General features: G+C 39.3%; 1 protein-coding gene across 2 annotated transcripts in view; it reads left to right on the forward strand.

The window, feature by feature from the left end:
- LOC137634096 (uncharacterized) overlaps nucleotides 1-6654 on the forward strand; it is a 33575-nt gene extending 26921 nt beyond the window's left edge. For both annotated transcript variants that reach the window (XM_068366319.1, XM_068366320.1), the window contains exons 3-4: nucleotides 4578-4727; nucleotides 6176-6654. In XM_068366319.1, the coding sequence (XP_068222420.1) occupies nucleotides 4578-4727; nucleotides 6176-6300 (275 nt within the window). In that variant the 3' untranslated portion in view covers nucleotides 6301-6654. The remainder of the gene's footprint in view (nucleotides 1-4577; nucleotides 4728-6175) is intronic.
- Nucleotides 6655-27581: the final 20927 nt, after the last annotated feature.

A 27581-nucleotide genomic window follows, 5' to 3' on the forward strand; every position in this document is an offset into this window, starting at 1 on the left:
CAACATGGAGTTTGTAAAACGCAACTCTCCTCCTGACGAATTCAACTTGATAATCCGAGTAATAAGTTTGACTTGCGGATTACCCAGCCCCTCGAAAACACTGCAAATGACGGTCGCTGGTTTGTTCACTAAGCTTTGGCTACTCTATTCATCTCCTGTCAGGATCAATACTTGTAGTACGTTTGTAATACTTGAAACTGAGAATTTTGAAGTTTTGGAGTTACGGTTCAATTACTTACAAGCAATTCTCGAGATAGTCAGTGGCTTGAGTATTTTTAAGTGGGTGAACACTAGAGATTTGCGAGATCTGTGTCCCAAAATAAAATCTCTCTTTGTTGGTAATTTAGTTCTCATTCACGCGATAAACATTTAGATAAAATACTGCGGACTTCATACATTTCTCATTATTTGTATGTTTTAAATATGGTCCTAATATTTATTTTTTAGATATAATATTATTATTATTATTATTATTACTTGCTAAGCTACAACCCTAGTTGGAAAAGCAGGATGCTATAAGCCCAGGGGCTCCAACAGGGAAAATAGCCCAGTGAGGAAAGGAAAAAGTGAAAATTAAATATTTTAAGAAGAGTAACATCATTAAAATAAGTATCTCCTCTATAAACTATATAAACTATAACAAAACAAGAGGAAGAGAAAATAGATAGAATAGCATGCCCAAGTGTACCCTCAAGCAAGAGAACTCTAACCCAAGATGTTCTTATTATTTAGAAATGACAGCATTATTATACACTAATCAAAATATAACAGTTTATTTACAAACCATGTTGTCCCTGCGATTTGAAGCTAGCCAACGAGATGAGAGATCTACAGGCTTTACGGTTTTGAGAGTTGAAAAATATACTGGCTTTGGGAGCATAGAGTTAGAAAACTGCTGGCCTATGGCGACGGACAGTAGAAAATATGTAGGCTTCGGTGTTAGATTGCTGGAAACTCATTAGGCTTCGTATACTCTCTACTTTAGATATCAGTAGTGTTGAGCATAACGTGATACAAAAATTAATCAAATTTTGACACACGATTCCCGAAAATAGATAGGCTTTGGATCTTGGTTGCTGAAAAAAATGAGTGGGCTTTGATTTCTATGAGCAATGATAATTTTTGACAAAGGAAATAAATCCTGTTAATGTCCCTTGCATTAGGAACTCAATTTGATTTGGACCTTAGATGCAGAAAAATCAACAGGTTTTGTTCCTTAGTAGCTGAAAATTCACAAATTCGAGTCCCAATACGATTTGAGATCTTTGCTTACTAAAACACTTACTATATAATGATATTTCAGTGGCTGCATCTCAAGAATATATTCTGTGAAAAGGATATTTGAAGATTTTGAATATCTAACTGGATAGTGAAGTAAATTACATCCAAAATCATTAGCATTTTTATTTTGATGGTTTTGAAGTTATCAGCAAATTTGAACTTCATAGATACATCCATTCTATAGAAATATCTCAGTAATGGTGATGTTATCTTGACCATCTTGAAATTGGCAGTCTGAATGAACGCTCAACATGTTTAATTTGTTGCAAAAGACTTGTTCTATCTATTATACATTCAAGTATGGATTCATTAATTTTCATGCCAGTGAAGTTCCTGAAGAATATTAGTTTCAATTTTTTTAACTATGAATTGTTTATATGAATATTCTGAAATAATATTGAACACACTTAGAAGTGTAGGCGGTAGCAAACTGATAACAAAAATTACTTCTGATTTGTGCCCTGGTGATAATTTTTCAGCATGTCGCATCTGACGGTATTGTAATAGGAATTTTTTTCTTTAAACATTAATTTGGATCGAGATTGTTGAAATCATCAGAATTTGGTGACCAAAGAGGTAAATTTCTCCGTAATGTTCTATTGCCCCAATTTTTTTTTTCTTTTTTACATGAAGACATTGCAACTAGTGTTTAATTAGACGTGTGAATGTATACTAAAAAAATTTTAATCTACAGATGCTTTGACTTCTAGTTATTGGGAAAAAAATAAACACATTACATATGCTCGACAAAGCATGACATGATAGCATTTTAATGAATAACATAGAAGAACTTCATTTCTTAAAATGGGCTTTCTTTTGTTGCATTCCCTTTTGCTAGAGTCCATAAGACAAACAATTATAAGGAATTAAGCCAAAGTATCAAATTTATAGCCTGATTTTGATACAAGTTCCTGATAACTTATTTAAATGGATTCCCTTTTTTTTTTACCAAACATGTTAATATCGTTTATTGTGTAACACGTTAATTATAAGGATTTTATTCAGAACGCATGGTCTTACGGGCTATGACTGCTTTTAGTTAGCTAAATGTGCAGCTACGCTTGCATGTGACATTTTCTAAAAATGAACCCCTCGTGAAATATAAGCTATAATGTACATAAGAGACTGGAGCCGTTACAACGCATGTATTCCTTCGTTTAAACCCAAATATATAGCTTGCAATAACAGGGTCAAACCCTAAGGTTTAATTAAAACTTCTGTTAAGGAAAGATGCGAGTTTAAATTATAGTTTTTTTTTTTATGAAAGCAAGTTCAAAATAGACTTTATGTAATGAGAGCGTTGCATCGAAGCGAGTTTAAAATAGAATTTTTTTTTTTTTTTTTTTTTTTTTTTTTTTTTTTTTTTTTTTTTTATATGAAATCGTTGCATCGACTTTATGCATTCAATAAGATTCCCCATAATGTTGGATTTTACGAATACTGGAAAATGTGCCAAGGTTCATGGAATCGTCATATGCCATGACAGAGTCATCACGTGATATGCGACCTTGTGCTACTCCACTATTAAGATCCGTTTTTATTAGTTCGCCACATGCGTGGTTATGTCCACCAGCGACACAATGAAGGCATTGTCTATTTAACCCGGTTATAGCAAGAAAGTCCTTGGAAATGACTGATCATTGGCAAGAGGTCATGCTTAGGGAAGATTATTTGAAATTTATAGAAAACCTCTTTTTTTTATTAGTAGCATACAATCACCATTCCAAGAAAAGCATAAGCTATGTTTTCACAAGTGCCTTCTAGGAACAGTCAGAAATAAATTTAGAATTTATTGAATATTGATAACCTGCAATTACAGCCGAATAGTTTATAACTCAATGCTTGTGTGTTCAATAGTTTCATTCAGAAAACTATGATTCATACATTTCATGTTCAACAGAAAGGTATTTAAAGAAATCGAATCATTAGATAAGATAAAACTTTTTTTTTAATTTGGGCTCACAGAATTTGAGGGATTTCAGCTTGATAAGAATTGACTCTGAATTTATCTTAAATACTCAAAAGTGTATAAGTAAATAACTAAGAAACTAATATCCATTATGATAATATAGATAATAATTATCAATCATTTATGTGTTATGACTCTCTTAGTTAATATACTACATCACTATGAGCTATATAATCTAACTTTATTACCAATAATAATACAATATATCATGTTCGCAAACCCCATTACGGAATGTTTACACACTGATAATACAATTTCCCGTCTAGCTGAAGAACAACAAGGACGATCACCGCAGTTTTTGTTAATATCCTCTAAATAAGTTAATTGATACACATACGTACACACAGCGACACACCCTCACTTACACACACGCACAGACATTTTATATATATATATATATATATATATATATATATATATATATATATATATATATGTATGTATATATATATATATATGCACACACAACTATAACAAATACAGTCGTTCCGAGTCCGCTGCAGAACAAAGACCTCAGACATGTCCTCACTCATGCCTGGGGTTTGGCCAATTTCTTCACTACGCTGGCCACTGCGTATTGGTGATGTTGGGATACTTAAGTCTAATCGCTCACAGCTATCAAACCAATTTAGTATGGATGACCCTAACTAACACAGCTTTGCTGATCGTGGTGATACACAAACCCTGTATATATATATATATATATATATATATATATATATATATATATATATATATATATATATATATATATATATATATATAATGTTCCTTGCAAGATTTTGACACTGGGTGAGAAGATATGGTGAACTATTCATAAAAAAATTAATAATAAATATATATATATATATATATATATATATACATATATATATATATATATATATATATTTATATATATATATATATATATATATATATATATATAAATATATATATATATATATATATATATATATATATATATAATTTTAAAAAGAGCGACGGAGATGAGGTTGAATAGTCTGCTGCAGCAGCATTTTGGTATACTTGCAATTTTAATAAATTTACTGTTACGTTTAAAGAAATTACGTAATACACTGTACGCATTACTTGAAGATTTCTGGATCGTCTTTAGAATTCCTAACAGCAATCACTTTTCAGCCTTCTACTCTAGCTCTATTCCCTCTTCCTTTCTACCATTTTACTATCCATCCCCTACTACAGGCCTTTCCCTCGTTGCACTTGAGCACTGAATGGCCTCCTAGACCCCAGCACCGGATTATAATGATCCAAATTGTGAAATCCAAAATTGTCCTCAATCTCATATGACCAATGTTTCTTTCAGGCGTACTATCAGACATGCGTAAATTCTTCAACGACCTACGCGGCAATCTTGACAGTGCCGAGGAAGCGGCATTGGCCCAAGATCAAGGATCCTCCAAAAATGGACCAATTGATCCCTCCGACTTCTTGACTTTCCTCTCTAGGCATGGAGGTGGGTAGTAGATAAATTGAGTATTTTAATGGGGCTTTTCATTGGCACAGCATCCATGTCATAGTTGATTGGGAATACCAAAAGTCTTAAGATATTTTCTCGGGTGATTTTTCTTTATTGGTTCCTCGTAAAATATACATTTTGATTTGGAGATTATTATTATTATTATTATTATTATTATTATTATTATTATTATTATTATTATTATTAATTGCTAAGCTACAACCCTAGTTGGAAAAGCAGGATGCTATAAGCCCAGGGGCTCCAACAGGGAAAATGGCCCAGTGAGGAAAGGAAACTAGGAAAAATAAAATATTTTAAGAACAGTAACAATAAATAAAATGAATATTTCCTGTAGAACTATAAACACTTTAACAAAACAAGAGGAAAAGAAATAAGATAGAACAGTGTGTCTGAGTGTACCCTCAAGCAAGAGCAATCCTGATATCAGTGAGAACAATTCTTATTTTTACAGCAAACATCTAATTGGAAATTACAAAGCATAACTTGGACGACGTTATGACCTGAAACTGCAAAAGAAAAGTAGAAGCTAAACATTATTTCAAGATAGTTTTTATTTCAGTATTATTATGTTTTAAGAATGCCCTAGGAGACTTTTTTGTTATAGGAAATCATATTGAGTATTTGACCACTAACTGAAATGAAAAAAATTTTCTCGTTTTTTCTATTGTATATTGTTTATTTTCTAAGTATCCCATTTTTCTAATATCGTTAAACTTGCTATTTTGTTTCTGTGATTCCATAGTGTTCACCAATCATTTTCCCCAAATCGTTATACCTGTAATTTGTCACATACCGGTCATTTCCCCCTACCTTAATAGCATTCAATTTACCAATAGCGTGCTGGGAATTACTGTGGCTTATTCTTTTAAGAGGAAAAAAAAGAATAAGATGATTTGGTAAACTATTCATTTGATAATTGCAAGAAATCGTGTCTGTTCATGTCTTCTTACCTCCAACCGTAGCATTTCTTTGTCGCCAAATATAGTAAAAATTTATTCAAATGATCACGATTGGTTTTAGGACTCAAGAGATTCTGGAGATCATTTTCGCCAAGTTGATAAGTAAACTTTGACTTCTAAGGGGTAGCATTTTGAAGATTTCCTTAGAGACGCACAACACTTGCATAAGAAAAAAACTGTTTTGTAGCTCGTTAAATCATTAGGTTCCATCACTGGAGGACTTACTGTTATAAATACTCGAAATGACAAGAGTGAGCTTGATTAAGGGCATAAAAATTTTACAATCCAAGCATTCAGATTTTACCAAATCTGAAGAGTTTTGCCAAAGCGTTTCCAATAAGACGGATTAATTTTCCCTTTTTGACAGCGTTTTCAGTAAGACACGACATAATTTCCCTTGGATCATTCAAACCCTAAATGTAACGATCTGGATTTCTGAAAACATGATCATCTTTCTTATTTCAGCCCGAAGCAGTGAGACGTCAAGCGCCGAATCTGGTTTGGCTCGAAATCCCACCCACATACGACGCCTCATGTTTGGTTACAACCACGACGACCAGCCCTACATTCACTCTGGTTTGGGAAAATAAACCGCTTGAAGTTGGCCTCAAGTCTCCGAAAAGACCTCTGTGCACTCTGGACGCAAGGGAGAAAACTAAGGGAAGACTCATTCAATGTATTTAAGCTGTAGGTTAATTTACCTTTAGTGATATCCTTTGTATACTATCTATGGTTCTTTGCCAATTGGTTGATGAACAAAAATTCGTAGTTATTTAATGTTATTGCAACGAAATTAAAAATAAATCGGTACTGTAACGATAATGTGGAATTTGGGATCTGCAGCTCAACATGGAGATATCTAAATGGTTAACAGTAAATTAGTTTTATTTAAACTTTCCGTAAAACTGTAAAATTTATGCAAATTAAATATCTACAAACACACACACTATATATGTGTATATGTATATATGCAGTAGATATATGTATATGTATATATAAATATTGAATATATATATATATATATATATATATATATATATATATATATATATATATGCTGTACTTACTTGAGCTTTAGATCTGCCTATTAATGATTAAATTTCATTCAAAATCCATCAGTAACTCCACATACTGACATATTGTATCTCATGCAGAAAGAACCTGAAATTGGTTTGCAATGTGAATTATGCATCTCTCTCATATAACAAAGAACCAGATAGTGGCACACACCCTCTGGGTCTTACCTGTAATTACCCAGCCTTCCTGAATAAATAGTAAAAGGTGAGTTTTCTGATATACGCCGTAGAATATTCTTATGAACTTTGTGTTAATATCATTATGTGATTCTTCGGAGAATTTTATTGTCCTAGATTATTTATCTCCGTCGGGTCTGTTTGACTCGCATTTTAAAAGGATGACCTGATAACTCCCAGCTGTATGGATTGCACTGCGGTCAAAGGTCATGGAGAATGACCTGATAACTCCTAGCTGTAATGATTGCACTGAGGTCAAAGGTCATGGAGTCGTCTTTTAAAACTGCTGTAGCAGTATTCATGAATACAGTACTTTTTTTATGCATGTACTGATATGAGTGGAATTACCTCTTTCACTTGCCCTCAATATTTAAAGGAGACAAAGGTCAGTCATAGAACTGGATTTTTCGGTGTAAGTGTATAAAAAGGGATCAGTGAAATACAACTATTAAATCCTTATTTTGAAACAAGATGGGGATTTGATTATTCCAAATTAGCTGTAGGTTTAAGTGCTGGCTCCATACTGTGAAAAAAGCGTCATTATTGTTAGTCTCAAAATATATTTTCTATAAATACGCGAATAGTTATGATGTTCTGAAGTGCCAGTATATTTCATCTTCTAAAATCATATGAAACGGATGCAGCAACATGTGGAATGCACCAACACGTCCTTGTATTAAAATCAATTCATTCTGACGGTAAGTTTAAAACCTCTTTAAATACTTTGCATTGGTAACCGTTAATGACATGAAGTGATGTTTTCGTAGCATTGGAATAAACCCGAGTCCCAAATAAAGGTTTGGGAGATGATAAAATCCGGTTAGTGAAAATTAACACAACGCACCCAGAGCCAATGTGTTTATTTTTTCTCGTATGCTGTCGTTATCTGCGTGGCGACACGTTTCGATAGTTTCGGTACTACCAAAGACAAAAAAAAAAGAAAACTCACATTTTCCATGAGAAATCTTAACAAGAGCTTTGGGAACGAAAATCCGAAGGATAAAAAAATAATCGTCAAAATGACTCCTTATTCGAAGAAGAATAAATCATGTCAGACTTTATATAAGAAGTCGTTTAGAACTTCATGGCGATTTAATCTAAACTGAGTATATACTCGATTTTTATATATTTCCTGCTGATTTCCTATTTTGACGTCCTTAGTACACATCTAAAAGCAACTAAGGGAAAACTAGAAAAAAAAACCTACGCATTGGCCACGGACTAGAGTCTAGAGTCTCTAGACCCTCATTAGTAAAATAAGATCGCGTATTAGTGATCTAAACCTTCTCTAAGTCCAGAAATTATTCAAATTTATAATTACGGACTCGAGTAATGTGATCGTAAGTTATCCACGTTTACTCTACAACCTTGATTATCCTTTTAATTCGTAAATGCAGGGAAAAAACGCCTCACTCTCCAAAGTTCACTAAAAGTGACGAAGTGGGTTATGACATAAACAAGCAGACGCCAAACAACAAAGGTTTGGCAAGCCGTGGATCCAGGAGGTTGCTATAGGAGTCCAATAACTCTAATGCTCAGAGGATTTTCTCCAACATTTCCGGCTTCTATTTATTGTCTTTACGAGACGAGCGTAAAGGGTTATTACTTGATTGGTTGTCGGCAATCTTACCTCGACGACGTTAGCAACCCCAGCCCCAAAGACTACACCGGCTTTGATGTGGTTCCACGCTACCACTAGAGAGTGTTAACTTTGTTTGTGCCTATATCTGACATACGTTTGTGCAATCATCACATAAAATGGTAAGTGTGTTTTCTTTGACACCTTTTGACAGGTTTTGATTGTTGTTTTAAATTGGGTAACCATTTTGCCGGAAAATACCTAGTATTTTGAATGCGTTTAGGCTACTATCCGTGCCTTGTAATACTTGTGTAAAGAAGAACAGGGATATTTTTATCATTTATGTCTTACCTTTAACTAGGTTATATGCCTATTACAATAACTCGTATTCACGAAGGACAGGATTGAAAAAATCGCATACTAGCAAACGTAGCTTCCACAGATCAGCGTGTTCGTCCATGAGGGAAAAAATATAGTTATATCATCATGTAACAAATCTAATTTATTTAATTTATCTTGTTCATCGGTATAGTAGTGATGTTGCTTTAATTTTTCATCGAGCTTGAACGTAGCCAATCAGGAACCCATAATAGTTTAGATTAATTTCGTCAGGGTAAGTCAACTGTTGAAGGCTGTAAGCTTTAATGCCTTGCCAATGCTGCCAAATTAATTACTAATGGTTTGAGCCTTGAGGTTCTAATGCACCATATCCCAAGGCAGAAGAACACTACAGGGATGTGAATTAATTCTAGAGAGGAAATGGCTGATGAACCCAAATTCAATCACGTATAGAAAGTCAGACTCTTCACTGTCGACTGCTACGTCAGTTTTATCAAGGAACATGACCTGGAACACCTATGGTTCAGACTTTAGTGTACAGTTTAAATGTACTTCAGAGCAGTAGAACACATAATTATGTAACCGTTAATGGGAGGAAATGTCCTTTTAAAAGGCAACTGACAATCCCATTTCCATTTGTGGAGGTCTGGAAAAGAAATTCTCCCAAATTGATGGGGCTAAGGGTTGTACAGCCCATTACATGAATTTATATATATATATATATATATATATATATATATATATATATATATATATATATATATATATATATATATATATAATGAAACGAAACAGAATAATACGCCTTATGGTTTTGAATGTATAAGGATGTGATGCAATTTATGAAATTAAAGGGTGACTGTCTGGGTATATACCTTGGCCAAAAGATTGGGGTTGGTCTCCCCCTCCCTTATAATAAAGAAGTGCCTGGCTATATAGATATATATATATATATATATATATATATATATATATATATATATATATATATATATATATAGATAGATAGCTAGATAGATAGATAGATATAATATACTGTGTATATATATATATATAAATAATATATATATATATATATATATATATATATATATATATATATATATATATATATATATATACATATATATACTGGTCACGCACAGTTCTCCCGTCCCTCGGGTAGGGGGAGAGTAAGATAGTCATTCCCTGGTGAGAGAGGGTGCATATGCACGTGTTTGCGTACTTATATGAAATATTTAGTCATTGTTTTGACGGGTCGCGTACACTAGCGTATAAAATTGTGCTAAGACCGAGTCAGAATTTTTGCTGTTTTAGGGCTAAAAAAAGGGGGATAAAAAAAAGACCATGTTTAAGTACTCGATAGGCTGGTTGTTTAGCTGTTTGATTTAAATGCAAGGGTAGATGGCCAAAAGAAAAGATATCGTAGCCACTTTGTTTATAGAGTAAGTGGGAATGGAAACACGTGTGAAATAAGTCAGGAAACAGTTGTGATCGAAAATGCTTAGTTTCCAAATTAAAATATTTACAAGTATATTTGGGAAAAGGAAAATTTGGATGAAAAGATGTTTTTGATTAAGCATTAGTAGAGATGAAAGGTCAAGTTGAAGGTGCAATGAGGATAAAAGGAGGGGGTCAATCCGAGAGGTATGTGATCATCATTTAGCTGAAGTAAAAGTAAGAAAATATAGAAGTTAAACTTATAGAGAAGGCGGTGAGAATGCATCTGCAAGGATAATTATAATAATTGAATTTATTAAGAGGGAAGTTAAGAGATCACGAAAAGAGACCTTTGATTTAAAATGCGCTTGTGCGAATAAAACGAAATCGATGTAGTTTATGAATATATAATAAAATCTTGGATGTGATTAGAGTCAATGTAATAAAAGCATTGAGTAATAGGATCGGAAAACAAGTTGTGAAGAAAAGAAATCATCCAGTAGAAAATGAGTGCAGAGACTTGGGAGAATATAACTTCTTATATAAAGATGACTCGTAGATTTCAAGTTGTCTGTCATGGTGACATCACTGACACCTTTCTATGCAGAATAAATCCCTAGAGAAATGTTAATGGGCAAATAGACACTAGTTGGAAATATACAAAGAGAGATTGGTTGGTCTTGGAAGATATAGGAAAATCAGATTAAGATCATTCAAGAGTGTAAGGGATTGATGTAAGTACGAGAATTTTTATGAAAAATTTTATGGACATAAGGAATTGATGGGATTACAAGCGAAGTGGCGAAAGTGAGACATGAGTGGCCGAGAGAGCAGGGCATGGGATATATGTTTCAATTAAGACGTTTTAATGGAAGCAAAGCATTAGTAGCTCTCGTGGATAAGGGTAAAAGTGGATGGAGTTACGTATGAAGTCATGGGAAAGATGATAGTTGTATGTCCAATGTTATCAGATAAGAAGATACATTATTGGTATTTTCTGGAAATGGCGAGGTTTGGTGGAGAAACAATAATGATTGTGATGAAAAACTACGGAAACGTTTTCAATTTTGTGTGAGATGAGATTGATGAGAGGCAATGTACCCATGAGTAGGATTATAAGGATGAATTGAAATTAAGAAGGTAGAACAATGTATGTTGTAGTAAATGGAAGCGTTGGAGTATAGATATTTGAGAATAAATCTTTTGGATAATGGTGGGCTGGGAGGAGAAATCAGTCGTAGAACAGGTGAAGCAGGAAGGTAGCAGCTTTGTGCAAATGTTTTAATAGGAAACTTGGTTTTTTATGGAAGTCAAAGGAAAGGGTTTGAGTCCATTCATCTTTATGAAATTTAGAGGAAGATGTTAAATGCCATTACAAAGAAGGAGTCGTATTGATAAATTGTGCTTATGGTATGGGAAGCTAAAGCATTTAAGTGGTGAGGTATAAAGGTTGGCAGTTAGCAAAAGTGGAATGATATATTTGAATATTTTGAGAAGATTCAGTTTTGTAGAGAATGGTACATTTGTGAAATGTGTGCATTTTAAACATATTAAGAGAAAGGTAGATATGGAGACCAAGTAAGACCCGGATAGATAATATGAAAGTTAATAGAAAGGAGGAGACTTGGAATCTTGGAAGTGTGTGCAAGATTAGAGGTAAATGACATTGTGCATATAAGGTGGTTAGATTCCTGTTTATGGACATTTTGAGTATGTGTAAAATGTGTTTGATCTCTTGTAATTTTTCTGCACAGTGGGTTCATCCATGAATCAACAGTTAAAGTATGAATGTGGCCGTATTCTTTCCCTTGAGATTTCTCAGGTACCATCCATGTTAGAGAAAGCTGCTCTATGTTTTTAAACCGAATAAAAGATTAAACCATTTCTTCCAACACAGTGGCTCTAGGGAAAAAAAATTCACTATCAGTTCAACATTTTTACCTTTGAATCGTAGGTAAACCAGTGCAGATAACTTGTATGGCAAACCCTCTTACATACATTGTCATTCCCCTCATTTTACAAGCATCTTTTCCCTGTATATTAAGGTCGTTCTTACTCTATAACTATTACTATCTAGCACTTTCCAGACCTTTGTCCTCCTTCCTCTTCTCACCCTACGCATATTGACGCAAAAGGCCCTTGGATTTCGCCGAATCGAAATCAATACTTCTCCATTCATCATCATCTACTCCACGCTCCATAGTCCTCTATCATGTAGGACTGGGTCTTCCAATTCTCCAAGCACTTCTAAAATATATACTTTTTCATCAACTTTTCTGTTTATTCTTTCCATGTAAAGAAATAACCATCTCAAAACACATCATCTTGAAGTTGTAGACACTACTTACAAACCAGCTACCCGTTGAGATACTACCGCTAGAGAGTTTTGGGTCCTTTGACTGGCCAGAGAGTATTATATTGGATCCTTCTTTCTAGTTACGGTTCACTTTCCCTTTGCTTACACATACATCGAATAGTCTGGCTTATTCTTTACAGATTCTCCTCTGTCCTCATACACCTGACAACACTTAAGATTACCAAACAATTCTTCTTCACCCAAAGTGTTAATTACTGCACTGTAATTATCCAGTGGCTACTTTATTCATGGTAAGGGTAGAAGAGACTCTTAGCTATGGTAAGCAGCTCATCTAGGAGAAGGACACTCCAAAATCAAACCATTGTTCTCTAGTCTTGGGTAGTGCCATAGCCTCTGTACCATAGGCTTCCACTGTCTTTGGTAGTGTCATAGCCTCTGCACCATGGTCTTCCGCTGTCTTGGGTAGTGCCATAGCCTCTGTACCATGGTCTTCCACTGTCTTGGGTTAGAGTTCTCTTGCTTGAGGGTACACTCGGGCACACTGTTCTATCTAGTTTCTCTTCCTCTTGTTTTGTTAAAGTTTCTATAGTTTATACAGGAACAATTTATTTTGATGTTAATCTTCTTAAAATATATTTTTCCTTATTTCCTTTCCTCACTGGGCTATTATCTCTGTTGGGGCCCCTGGGCTTATAGCAGACTGCTTTTCCAACTAGGGTTGTAGCTTAGTATTTAATATTATTATTATTATTATTATTATTATTAATTATAATGATAATTATAATAATAATAATGTAGACGGAATGAAAAGAACGTTCTACTGATGTGTACTATTACGGTAGTTGAACGTTCCAATGTTTATTTACAATCTCTAGCTTCTGAGCATGGCCTAACTGCAGTTTGAGAAGAAGACAAACAAGGACGAGCGGAATTAGAAAGAATTTTTATTATTAAAGGTGAGGAATGGAACACGAGTTGCTTGTTTGTTTGTTTTTGTTATGAAGTGCTGTTTTCAAAAGGGATAAAAATCTCAAGTTGGGTGTAAAGAACCTTATTGGGGTTAATGGAAGGCTACGGCATCCAGAAAAGCCAGGCAATAAAAAATGAAGATGTGTATTTACCGATGTTTGTATTCGTAACATTAAACCTTCGGTAAATTTGTATTGTATTACAGGGTGTGATCCTTCTGCCGAAGCAGTCATTCATTAAAAATGTTTGGGTAATTTTATGTTGAATCAGGGCTGTGTTTGGGACTAGGGTTATAGTTTCTCGAAATTTTACTACCACACTGGCTAGTACAGTGGTAACGTGTTTGTCTAGCATTCGCATGGCAGCAGATCAATCCCCGCCCAGGACTGAGTTTAAGCTGTTTACTGGGGAGGCCACTGCTGTGGTTGGGCACCACAGTGGGGGGTTGGGCTTACCCCGCTGATGTTCTGGTGAGCATCTATTCTGATGGAACTGGATTTGACCTTTTAACACTAGCCGGTAAAGTTTTGGATTCAACCAAATTGGGAAATGTATTATATTAATATATTTTCCTAGTAAAGCACGTGATAACAAAACACTTCTTCTCAATACATTATTGTCGCTAATGCATACTTACAGAGAAAAAAAATATTTCAGGAATTGAAGGTCTTGACTTTTTCTAAGTTTAGTGTATATCTTTCCTTGGGCACGCAAGGTAGCTCTTGTTAGTTTGTATATCTGTTTTCATCTTACTTGGCTCCTCCCCATTGCGCAATGTGACAATATTTGCTTGAATGCGCATTTGCTCCTCCCACTAATGTCGCTCCTCCAATCTAAATACTACTGGGTTCTTTTCAAGGGTTATTATTGGACGATTCATTGGTCTCTCAGTCTTGTTTCAAGGATCTGTTTTTCGTGCAATATAACATTGTAAACGATAGTATTTTGTTTTTTTCCCTATTTCATTATGGGAGAAACCCGTGATTGTCGTTAGTTTTCGGTTTTCAAAAGTTCCGGTTTCTATATTTTCATCACACGTCACTTGACTGTCATGGATCCTCCGGTACGGTTGTGTGAAATATGTCGTTATTCCTATTTTGATGTGATCGGCCGATTTCATGGGAATTATAATGGAACTCCTGAAGTAGTGAATCGTTTCCTAAGGGAGCATTCCGTATTACCTTTAAGTGTCCAGTGTGGTAAATGTGATTCGCCTTTACATTTTCGTGAGGATAGACATGTGTGGTATTGTACCAAATCTGAACGTATTCCAGTACTTGATGATTCAGAAGAGGGTCAACCACAACCTTCCACATCTTCATCGTCATCTTCCGTTTAAGGTAAGAAGTGATTTAACAAAATATATATATTCAAATTTACCCCTGGTTAAAGGGGGGGTCGCAGGGGGGGCGAAGCCCCCCCCGGTAGGGGTACAGGGCCCCTAGGTTAGGTTAGGTGGGTTTGTTAGGTTCTGTGGTGCCTTGAAAATTACTGTGGCCATAAGGGGGGTCGCAGGGGGGGCGAAGCCCCCCCCGGTAGGGGTACAGGGCCCCTAGGTTAGGTTAGGTGGGTTTGTTAGGTTCTGTGGTGCCCTGAAAATTACTGTGGCCTTAAGGGGGGGTCGCAGGGGGGGCGAAGCCCCCCCCGGTAGGGGTACAGGGCCCCTAGGTTAGGTTAGGTGGGTTTGTTAGGTTCTGTGGTGCCTTGAAAATTACTTTGGCCATAAGGGGGGGTCGCAGGGGGGGCGAAGCCCCCCCCCGGTAGGGGTACAGGGCCCCTAGGTTAGGTTAGGTGGGTTTGTTAGGTTCTGTGGTGCCCTGAAAATTACTGTGGCTTTAAGGGGGGGTCGCTGGGGGGCCCTACCCCCCTCCCCCCGGTAGGCCTAGTTAGGGGTATGGGGGAGGGGTGCTGGAACATTAATTATTCATTTATTGCAAATATCATTCAATGCCCCAACACCTTCCCCCCCCTTCCCCCACCCAAAACCCCGGTTCCCAAAGGGTGTCCCCCATAATTGGTGGGATGAACTAGGGTATACATAGTAAATCTCTAAATCGGTTGGTTTGCAGTCAAAATAAACGTTAAATTCATTGAAACCACACTATTTCTGATGCAACAAATATATTTTTATTGCATTTTTCCAAATTTGGCTGAAACTAAAAATTTACCCACTAGCCTAACCCAATAAGTCCACATTACTTACCAAGTGTAGGGAATGTTCCAAATCGTGACCTACAATTTTGTATTCCTTCAGAAACCTATGAACTATGTATGTACGAAGATCAAAAGAAGTTGCAAATGATGGTTTGATTTTGGAGTGTCCTAGAAGAGCTGCTTACTGTAGCTAAAGAGTCTTTTTTTTACCTTTACCAAGAAGAAAGTAGCCACTGAACAATTATGTTGCAGTAGTTAACCCCCTTGAACGGAAAAGACTTGTTTGGTCGATCTCAGTGATGTCAGGTGTATGAGACCAGCCTACTCGTTGTATATGTAGGCAAAAACAAAATGAGCCATAACCAAAGAGAGGGATCCTATGTAGTACTGTATGGCATGTCAAAGGACCCAATAACTCTAGCAGTAGTATCTCAACTAAGTCATTACTTGGAGCTTGTTGCCACACAAAAACTATACCACTGGTTTTGAAAAATTAAAGTTGACATAAAATGGCCCAAAGCCGAGGAATTTAAGCTTGTATCAAATGTCCATGCAGAACTAGTCATCTCGCTTAACTGATGCTAGTTTCTGGAAATATTCTGATTCCAAAATAATGGCTTTTGATTTTGATAAAATTAACCAATAAAGCTTCAGTATTATCACTGTTTCCACAATACTTCTATATGATAAACTAAAATATGCTCTGAATTTTGTACGATTCATTATTATAAACAAAAAGGGTTTGAAAGCCTCATTGTGTAACCCTATCCAGATCTCTTTGGAGGTTTAAAAATGCTGTGACTAGCATATACTATATGTTGGCAAATATTTAAGTAATCAGTAAATTCCGGTAAGATATTAGTACAGGGTACTATTTTCTTTATATTATTCAGATTAAGAAAATTCAATAACAAAATAAAGTAGTGCAATATCTTCCCCTAGTTCAAACAATACAGCAACTTTTCTTGATGCCATCAATAGTACAGATTTTTGGTGGCCACTGTTACCTTACTCAACCTAACCTAGTTTGACCGTATATGGCCCCTCCCCCTCACCAAATGTAGATCTCCTCGAAAATGCAGGTAGAGTGCCATAGCATTACCTAACCTAATCTAGTGATCCAGGTCCTTGCCTGACCAAGCTCAACTCCCAATGTACCACAATTCACAAAAAATTCACAGATGTGTTTTCAAACCATTATTTCTGGTCATTATATAAAAATTTTGGGAAGTATACAAAATGTATGGATACATATTCATAAGATTTTATGAAGTATTTATTAAATAAAACAAACTCCAACTGGGGATACAAACCTATGTATCTGTTATCCCTTTAGAAGGTAGTGCACCACTATAGGGTCTGTGTGGGGTCGATTCATTCCTAAGCTGTACCTATTTGTTAGGGTTTTACTTTACAGTACAGTGCCTTCATTCCTTCTCTCTTTCTTCCACATTTCTGTCCAACCTGGATTACCTTTTAACACAATTGTTCAAACACAGGATTTTCCTCTAGTTTCACCTCTATGCTGATTCGCCATATTGGCCAAGTGTTAGGCTATATTTCCCAAATTCATAAATCAGTCAATCAATCAATCGACCCATTTTGTTTCAGCAGTATTTGCAGCATATTTATATTTGCTATATACTGTGAATTAAAAACTGGATATTACTGTATAAGAACAGAGATTAATGTGGATGATTGAAGATTTGAAGCATTGATATGATCAGGTTTATTTTTGTAAACTAAATGTGACTTGATTATAGAACAAGAGAAAATTACCATTACAAAATAGATGAAAATGGAAGAAATTGAGGTGTACAAGATACTTAATCTTCTAGAGAAGCCAGAGCTGTAATAAATTAACATATTAGTGAGTTAATTCTCTCTAGTTGGAAGGAAGTGTTACTGTTGAATGCTAATGAAGGAAAAATGTTTTAACCTGTGGGGATGCATTGTTTGTGTACTGCTTAGTATACTGTACATGGAATATTATTATTATAAGCTAAGGTAGAACCCTAGAAAAAGTAGAATGTTATAAGCCCAAGGGCTCCTACAGGGAAAATAGTCCAATGAGGAAAGGAAATAAGGTAATAGATAGGGTTGAAGAATTGTATAGAATTGGGAAGTGCACAGTGGAAAATAGGTTAGTTTAGGGGAATTACATGGATAAAGATTTTGAATTATTGAGACGAAGAGAAACAGAAACCCACAAACTGTGAAAGAGGTTTCGGAATGGAAGAGCCTCAATGTCCGGGAAGCAAGAGTGTGTGTTTTAGATGTAGTAGCACAGGGTGTTTTCAGAAGGGTTTGATAGCTGATGAGCCTTCTTAATAGATACTATAAATGAATTCTATCTTATCTTTGCTGTGCCGTTATTTTCTGGATTGGATGTTGATGCAGGTAAGCTTCCATACTGAGCAACTAATCTATGAAAGTAAGATGTAGATGTTCAGTATCTCCCCCGTCGTCCTTCGAGGGAGGAGGATTGATAAAATGTAGGGTATATTATGCTTAAGTGGCCATACATGGTGACATTATATTCTTCCAAGGATATAGATTTCAATCATCTGTCTGCAAACAGAAACTTAGCCTAACCCATGAGAATTTATTCTCGAGTATTGGGAGGTGTTAGGTATCAATACTCCAACACCTCTACCAGATCCAAGTGTATTGACATCCCATGATTTAAAGCAACCAGCATGGTTATAGCAGCTTTCTCCCTCTTTTAAGGATGTCTCCTATTAAGAGATATGGGTTTGTATCCCACAGGTATTAATCACAAATTTTAAAAGTAATTGGTATTTTTTCTAGATATATAAACCTGAGTCCTTGAAGTTTCATTTCCTACCTCAACCCCTCTGTAAGCCTTAGGTGAAAGTCAAAGTGGCTACTCAGTGCACTACAATAGATGGGAAGCAGGTCTTCTCCGCTGCCTGCCATTAAGTACCGACACCTTGTTATAAATTTTTATAACAGAGTTCTAGCCAAGCTGAAAACATACTATTATTATAGGACTCAGGTTTGGATAGTTAGAAAAAAATACAAATTACTTTTAAAATTTGCGATTTTTCAATATTAAACTTACCCGATAATCATGTAGCTGTCAACTCCGTTGCCCGACAGAATTCTATGGAGGGATACGCCAGCTATCACAATACTAGAAGGGGGTGTACTTACCAGCGCCACCTGTTGCCAGGTACTCAAGTACTTCTTGTTGACACCTCCTCAATTATTCCTCTGTCGTGCTTCCGGCAAGACGTTCTGGGATACGCTTATGGTCTTCGAGTTTATTCACGGATATTTGGTGAAGTATTCTCTCAGATTAACGGCTGTCGCTTTACTGGAAACCTTCTTATATTAGCTAGATAGCTTTTATATAGTACTGATATAACGGTTAACGATTTTTGCTTGTTTTTGGATCCCCCTTTGGCTAACTCTTTGGATTACAAGATGTCTGACATTTCGCAAGCCCCCTCCCATAGACGATGTAGGTCTTGCAATAGGCGTATTCCGAAGGCCTCGGTAGATCCTCACACCGCTTGTTCTGACTGTAGGGACAGGCCCTGTCAGTTAGAAAATCGATGTGAGGAATGCGCCGGACTTTCGGAATTGGAATTTGTCCGTCTTTTAAAATATTCAACTAAGTTAGAGAGAGGTAGAGTTAGGAGGAGTTCTTCTCACTCTTCAATGTTTTCCTCACCTCATGATCCCCTACCTTTTCCTACCCCTGTAGTGGCTACCCCCGAACCTACTGTGTGCCCTCCGCCTGATATGTCAGTTGTTTTGCGTGCTATTCAGGCTTTAGGCGATAAAGTAGAGTCAGTGGTAAGTGACCATAAGTCTCTGATGGCCGAAGTTAAAGAACTGAAGGTCAAGAGTGCAGTGGGTGGAGTTAGTGCCAGTGCTGTGACGAGTGCTAGTGTCGGTGCAGTGCCAAGTGCTAGTGTTAGTGCCAGTGTGGTGCGTGAGGATTTTTCTGTGCGAGCCAGTCGTCCTCCCAGTCCGGGACCTCTTGCAAGCTCCCATGCCCAGGGGAGAAGCAATGTCGAAGGGCATAAGGGTTCGGCAGGCCTTGTTAGGCGCACAGAACTATCCTCGGTGGTTGCGGGCGTGTCTTCCAAAGACCGTCACTCCCACCTGCAGACGATTGAGCCCGTCTTATTCTCGTCCGCTGATCAACTGTCAGGCAAGAAACGTTGGTCTCAGGTCTCGAGACCGCTTAAACGTAGAGTCCAGTCCGCGAGTGCTCAGCCAGGTTGCAGTCATTGGCTCAGCTCTGACTCGCCTCAGTCATCTGTCGACTGTACTCCGCCCAAGAGGAGTAAGGTTCTGCCACAACAGAGCTCGACTGTTAAGGCTTTACCTCAGTCTACTATCGTTTCTGCCGATCCCAAGTGGACTCTGCTTCAGTCCATGCAAGCACAGCTTTCGGACTTGATGCGTGAGTGTCGGGCTGAGAGTGTTGCACCTCCGCCTCCGCCTACACTCCCTCCGCCTGTTCTCGCTCCGCCTGCGCTCGCCCCGCCTGCGCTCGCTCCGCCTGGTCGCAGCACCATCTGCCAGGCGTACGATGTTGAACCACTTTCTGAGTTCGCTGTTCCCAGTGGTGTTCAGCCTCAGCCTTCTTTAAGGCAACCTTTACTTTGGGATCAGGAGGGTTATTCCACTCTTCCTCCGCCTCCCCTTGCTGCTCCACCAGTGGTGCAACTCTCGGTTGGGGTACAACAACCTCTCCCGTCCATGAGTCAGTCTGCTCAGCCATCGCTGCAGCGAGCTCAACCCTCCTCAAGGCAAGCTCCTCTACACCCTGGACTTGCGCCTCAGGAGCCTCAGCTTGCGAGAACTTTACCTTGTTCTGCGCAGCCTCAACCTCATCATGCTCCGCTCATCTCACAGGAACAGGAACGTGCTACTCCGCCTCCGTCCTCAGCTCAGCAAGCGCAATCCTTGGGTTCAACCTCTCTTGCTAGGAGTCAACCTCCCTCACCCATGCGCCTTCCTTCTGCTTCGTCTGTTGTTCAGCCTTTGCAGTCTGAGCCTCAGGTTTTCCCTCAACAGTTACTGGAAGAGGAAACCACTGTTATTGTTCCTACCCGTTCTGACTCTGCGGTTCAGCATTCTTGTCCGATCTCTTCGCTACACTCTGGTGATGAGGTGTCGGATGATGAGGAGGCACACCTTGATCCCTCGTCAGACGTGGACGAATCCAAGCTTTCTCCACAGTCTATTGATTTTCGTAAGGTCTTGGCTCTACTCAGGGAGATTTACCCAGACCACTTTGTCTCTGCTATTCCCCGCTCTCCGCCATCTGAGTTTTCGCTGGGCGTACAACAAGCTAAGTCCTCCTATACTAAGCTTGTCCTAGCTAGATCCTCTAAGAGGGCTTTAAGGATCTTAGGGGAGTGGCTGCAGTCTAAACAACACCTTGGCAAGACTTCCTTCATGTTCCCTCCAACGAAGCTCACTTCGAAAGCGAGCGTTTGGTATGCCACAGGGGAAGCACCAGGCTTGGGAGTACCTGCCTCTGCCCAGGCTGACTTCTCAAGTCTGGTGGACTCGCCTCGGAGAACTGCTATGAGACGCTCGAAGGTTTGTTGGACCTTCTCAGACCTGGATCACTTACTGAAAGGGATGTTCAGAGCATTTGAAATGTTCAACTTTCTCGACTGGTGCCTGGGGGCCCTCAGCAAGAAAACCTCTCCTGCGGACAAAGATTCTGCCATGCTATTAATGTCCTGCATGGATAAGGCCATCAGAGATGGATCGGGCGAGCTAGCGTCGTTGTTTGTATCAGGGGTGTTGAAGAAAAGGGAACAACTGTGTACCTTCCTTTCCGCCAGCATTACACCTTGCCAACGGTCACAACTCCTTTTTGCTCCGCTCTCGAAGTTCCTCTTTCCCGAAGAGCTAGTTAAGGACTTGTCTGCTGCCCTGATACAAAAGGATACGCACGATCTTGTAGCCTCATCGGCTCGTAAGTCTAAGGTTGCCACCTCAGTCCCCAAGACTTATCGCTCCCCAGTGGCTGATACCCCTGCTACGAGGTTCATACCGCCCTTTCGTTGTAGAGCCCCCAGCCGAGGAAGCTCCCGTCCAGACTCTCACAGGAGCAAGTCTAGGAAAGGATCCAGGACATCTAAGGGAAAGAACTGACTCTCCGTTTCTCCAGACAACAGTAGGAGCCAGACTCAAGATCTTCTGGCGAGCCTGGGAGAAGAGAGGTGCAGACGCACAGTCTGTCAGTTGGCTGAGGAACGGTTACAGGATTCCATTCTGCCTCAAACCACCTCTGACCACATCGCCCATCAACCTCTCTTCCAACTACAAAGAAGAGGACAAGAGGCTAGCATTGCAACAGGAGGTGTCGCTACTTGTGCAGAAGAAGGCAGTGGTTATAGTCCGGGACCATCAATCCCCGGGCTTCTACAACCGTCTCTTTCTTGTGGCCAAGAAGACAGGAGGTTGGAGACCGGTGCTGGACGTCAGCTCTCTCAACGAGTATGTCACCAAGCAGACGTTCACGATGGAGACGACCAAGTCGGTCTTAGCAGCGGTCAGACAGGAGGACTGGATGGTCTCGTTGGACTTGAAAGATGCATACTTTCACGTTCCCATTCATCCAGACTCCCAACCTTTCCTGAGATTCGTTTTCGGAAAGGTTGTCTATCAGTTCCAAGCCCTGTGTTTTGGCCTAAGCACAGCTCCTATGGTCTTTACTCATCTGATGAGGAATGTAGCAAAATTCCTACACTTGTCGAACATCAGAGCCTCCCTCTACCTAGACGACTGGCTGTTGAGAGCCTCCACGAGTCGTCGTTGTCTGGAGAACCTCAATTGGACTTTAGACTTAATCAGAGACCTAGGTCTATTAGTCAATATAGAGAAATCTCAACTCATTCCCTCCCAATCCATTGTGTACCTGGGAATGGAGATTCGGAGTCAGGATTTTCGGGCTTTTCCATCGGCCCCCAGGATAAGCCAAGCCCTAGAGTGCATCATGAGCATGCTGAAGAGGAGCAATTGCTCAGTGAGACAGTGGATGAGTCTCACAGGGACCCTCTCATCACTGGCCCTGTTTGTCGAGCTAGGAAGACTCCACCTCCGCCCTCTTCAATTCCATCTTGCAGCTCATTGGGACAAGGGCTCGACTCTAGAAGCAGTCTCTATCCCTATCAACCAAGAGATGAAGACCACTCTCCTGTGGTGGAAGCACAATCTCCTTCTCAAGGAGGGTCTATCATTGGCCATTCAGACCCCCAATCTTCATCTCTTCTCAGATGCATCGGACTCGGGCTGGGGTGCAACCTTGGACGGACGGGAATGCTCGGGAGTGTGGAACGAGGAACAAGGATTACTCCACATCAACTGCAAGGAACTGCTAGCAGTTCATCTAGCCCTGTTGAACTTCAAGTCCCTCCTGCTAGGCAAAGTGGTGGAGGTGAACTCAGACAACACCACAGCCTTGGCTTACATCTCCAAGCAAGGAGGGACCCATTCGAGGAGCCTTTACGAGATCGCAAGGGACCTCCTCATTTGGTCAAGAGGTCTAAACCTCACTCTGGTCACGAGGTTCATCCAGGGCGATATGAACGTTTCAGCGGATCGCCTAAGCAGAAGGAATCAGGTCATTCCCACGGAATGGACCCTCCACAAGAGTGTGTGCAACAGACTTTGGACCTTGTGGGGTCAACCTACCATAGATCTGTTTGCCACCTCCATAACCAAGAGACTTCCGCTGTATTGTTCCCCTGTTCCAGACCCTGCAGCAGTTCATGTGGATGCTTTTCTTCTGAACTGGTCCCATCTCGACCTGTACGCATTCCCTCCGTTCAAGATAATAAACAAAGTTCTGCAGAAATTCGTCTCGCACGAAGGGACACGGCTGACGCTGGTTGCTCCCCTTTGGCCTGCAAGAGAATGGTTCACAGAGGTACTTCAATGGCTAGTCGACTTCCCCAGGACTCTACCTCTAAGAGTGGACCTTCTACGTCAACCTCACGTAGACAGGTTGCACCCAAACCTCCACGCTCTTCGGCTGACTGCCTTCAGACTGTCGAAAGATTCGCTAGAGCTAGAGGCTTTTCGAAGGAGGCAGCCAGTGCGATTGCCAGAGCTAGAAGAGTTTCCACTCGTAGAGTCTACCAGTCTAAGTGGGAGGTCTTCCGAAGCTGGTGTAGAGCCAATTCAATATCCTCTACCAATACCTCTGTGATCCAAATAGCTGACTTCCTTCTACATCTTAGGAATGAGAGATCCCTTTCAGCACCTACGATTAAAGGATATAGGAGCATGTTGGCTTCAGTTCTCCGCCACAGAGGTTTGGACCTGTCTTCCAACAAGGACCTTCAAGACATTCTCAAGTCTTTTGAGACGTCTAAAGAACGTCGTCTTTCCACTCCAGGCTGGAATCTAGACGTAGTCTTAAGGTTCCTTATGACATCTAGGTTCGAACCTCTCCAGTCAGCTTCCTTCAAGGACCTTACCCTCAAGACTCTTTTTCTCGTTTGCCTTGCAACAGCTAAGAGAGTCAGTGAGGTTCATGCCTTCAGCAAGAACATTGGTTTCACAACCGAATCTGCAACATGTTCTTTTCAGCTTGGATTCCTAGCAAAGAACGAGCTTCCTTCACGTCCTTGGCCTAGATCGTTCGAAATACCTAGCCTCTCCAACATGGTAGGTAACGAACTAGAGAGAGTTCTTTGCCCTGTCAGAGCTCTCAAATATTATCTTAAGAGGTCTAAACCTATTCGAGGACAGTCAGAAGCCTTATGGTGTGCCATCAAGAAACCCTCGAGACCCATGTCCAAGAATGGGCTTTCGTATTATATAAGGCTTCTGATCAGAGAAGCACATTCTCACTTAAAGGAGGAAGACCTTGCATTGCTGAAGGTAAGGACCCACGAAGTAAGAGCTGTAGCTACTTCGATGGCCTTTAATAAAAACCGTTCTCTGCAGAGCATAATGGATGCAACCTATTGGAGGAGCAAGTCAGTGTTTGCATCATTTTATCTGAAAGATGTCCAGTCTCTTTACGAGAACTGCTACACCCTGGGACCATTCGTAGCAGCGAGTGCAGTAGTAGGTGAGGGCTCAGCCACTACATTCCCTTAATCCCATAACCTTTTTTAACCTTTCTCTTGAATACTTTTATTGTTGTTTTTATGGTTGTTGCGGTAGGCTAAGAAGCCTTCCGCATCCTTGGATTTGGCGGGTGGTCTATTCATTCTTGAGAAGCGCCTGGGTTAAAGGTTTGGTAGAGGTCCTTTAGTAGGGGTTGCAACCCCGTGTACTTTGGCACCTTTGGGTTGATTCAGCCTCCAAGAGGAACGCTGCGCTCAGTAAGGAAGACAAACTTTAAATAAAGAGGCAGAGTAACGGTTCTATTCGACTTCCTTACCAGGTACTTATTATTTCATTGTTATTTGAGATAACTGTTATATGAAATATGGGATACTTAGCTATCCTTTAATCTTGTACACTGGTTTTCACCCACCTCCCTGGGTGTGAATCAGCTACATGATTATCGGGTAAGTTTAATATTGAAAAATGTTATTTTTATTAATAAAATAAATTTTTGAATATACTTACCCGATAATCATGATTTAATCGACCCTCCCTTCCTCCCCAGAGAGAACCAGTGGACCGAGGAATAATTGAGGAGGTGTCAACAAGAAGTACTTGAGTACCTGGCCACAGGTGGCGCTGGTAAGTACACCCCCTTCTAGTATTGTGATAGCTGGCGTATCCCTCCATAGAATTCTGTCGGGCAACGGAGTTGACAGCTACATGATTATCGGGTAAGTATATTCAAAAATTTATTTTATTAATAAAAATAACATTTTTATTAATAAAATAAATTTTTGAATATACTTACCCGATAATCATGATTTAATCGACCCTCCCTTCCTCCCCAGAGAGAACCAGTGGACCGAGGAATAATTGAGGAGGTGTCAACAAGAAGTACTTGAGTACCTGGCCACAGGTGGCGCTGGTAAGTACACCCCCTTCTAGTATTGTGATAGCTGGCGTATCCCTCCATAGAATTCTGTCGGGCAACGGAGTTGACAGCTACATGATTATCGGGTAAGTATATTCAAAAATTTATTTTATTAATAAAAATAACATTATGTTATGCAACGACCAAATAGCAACACGGTTGGCTAAATGTAAAGCAAAAATGGGAATGTTATTCAGACACTTTAAAACAAGAAAAGCTGAACACATGATTATGCTTTACAAAACTTATGTACGTAGTACACTCGAGTACTGCAATGTGATATGGTACCCACACTACCAAAAGGATATTGCGCAAATAGAGAGTGTACAAAGGTCCTATACTGCTAGAATAGAAGAAGTTAAGGACCTTGACTACTGGGAAAGACTGCAATTTTTAAAACTATACAGTCTAGAAAGGAGAAGAGAACGCTACATGATAATACAAGCATGGAAGCAAATAGAAGGAATTACTGAAAACATCATGGAGCTTAAAATATCAGAAAGAGCAAGCCGAGGTAGATTAATAGTGCCAAAAAATATTCCAGGTAAACTAAGAAAGGCGCACAGGACATTAATCCACTATGCACCAGCATCGATAATGCAGCGACTATTTAATGTGCTGCCAGCTCATCTAAGAAACATATCAGGAGTGAGCGTAGATGTGTTTAAGAATAAGCTCGATAAATACCTAAGATGCATCCCAGACCATCCAAGACTGGAAGATGCAAAATACACCGGAAGATGCATTAGCAACTCTCTGGTGGATATACGAGGTGCCTCACACTGAGGGACCTGGGGGAACCCAAACAAAAAATAAGGCAAGGTAAGGTAAGTCTCTCTCTCTCTCTCTCTCTCTCTCTCTCTCTCTCTCTCTCTCTCTCTCTCTCTCTCTCTCTCTCTCTCTCTCTCTCTCTCTCTGTGGGATATTATCAACAGATGAAACTCTAATGCTTTTAATTTATCCTCTCACCTGCTTTTCAACCTAACAGAAATGTATACAGCTCTGCCCTTGGGAAGCTTTCTAAATGAGTTTGGCAAAGCACAGTATAGCATTGATGAACGACAACACTTGTTTCACAGACCTTCAACAAGGTAGTAGCAGATGGATTCTTGAAAGGTCATCAACACAGTAGAGTTGTTTGCAAGGTTCATCCAGGCAGGACTCTTCAAGCAGACACATACATTCTCCAGAGACACAGTGTAGGTGTCAAATGGCTGAAAGGCTTCTTTCTCTTTGGGTTTCACTATTGCTATACCTTCTCGCTGTTCAGTTGAACAAGAAATTTAAGGTATTCTACTTTCCAGTCCCAGATCGTTGGCAGCGTTGAGGACTCCTTCCAGCACCCCTGGGAGTTCTAGACGTCACCCGTTTTTCCCGTTTTTCTGATTACTGTACTCACAGTCGGTTGACAAACACTGAAGCTTGATGTGATCCTGATCGCTCCTAAGTGGATGCATGCCGATTGGTATCTGGATCAGCTGTAATTTTCTTCATTCTTCAGGAAAGAAGCTCATTCTCCATGGAGAGGATACCTCTCAGCCCTCGATCCAAGTTCCAACTAGGACTTGGGCTTTGACCCTTCTCAAGAGTAGACAAGACTAGTGGGGAGAAGTTGACAGTCTTGCTTTCCTATGGAGCTCAAGTGTCATGGAATATATCACAAGTCCTCAGTTCTTTCAAGCGGACCCGTTCTAGCCTGTAGGACGTGTGGCAGATGGCCTTCAACCCTTGAGACTGTCCTCTCCTAGCTTACCCCTGGCAAAACAAGTAGGAAACCGCACAACTTTTCTATTGTCACAAGTCATCATTCTTAAGGAGAAGGA

The sequence above is a fragment of the Palaemon carinicauda genome, chromosome 44 (assembly GCF_036898095.1).
Source record: "Palaemon carinicauda isolate YSFRI2023 chromosome 44, ASM3689809v2, whole genome shotgun sequence".
Taxonomy (NCBI): domain Eukaryota; kingdom Metazoa; phylum Arthropoda; class Malacostraca; order Decapoda; family Palaemonidae; genus Palaemon; species Palaemon carinicauda.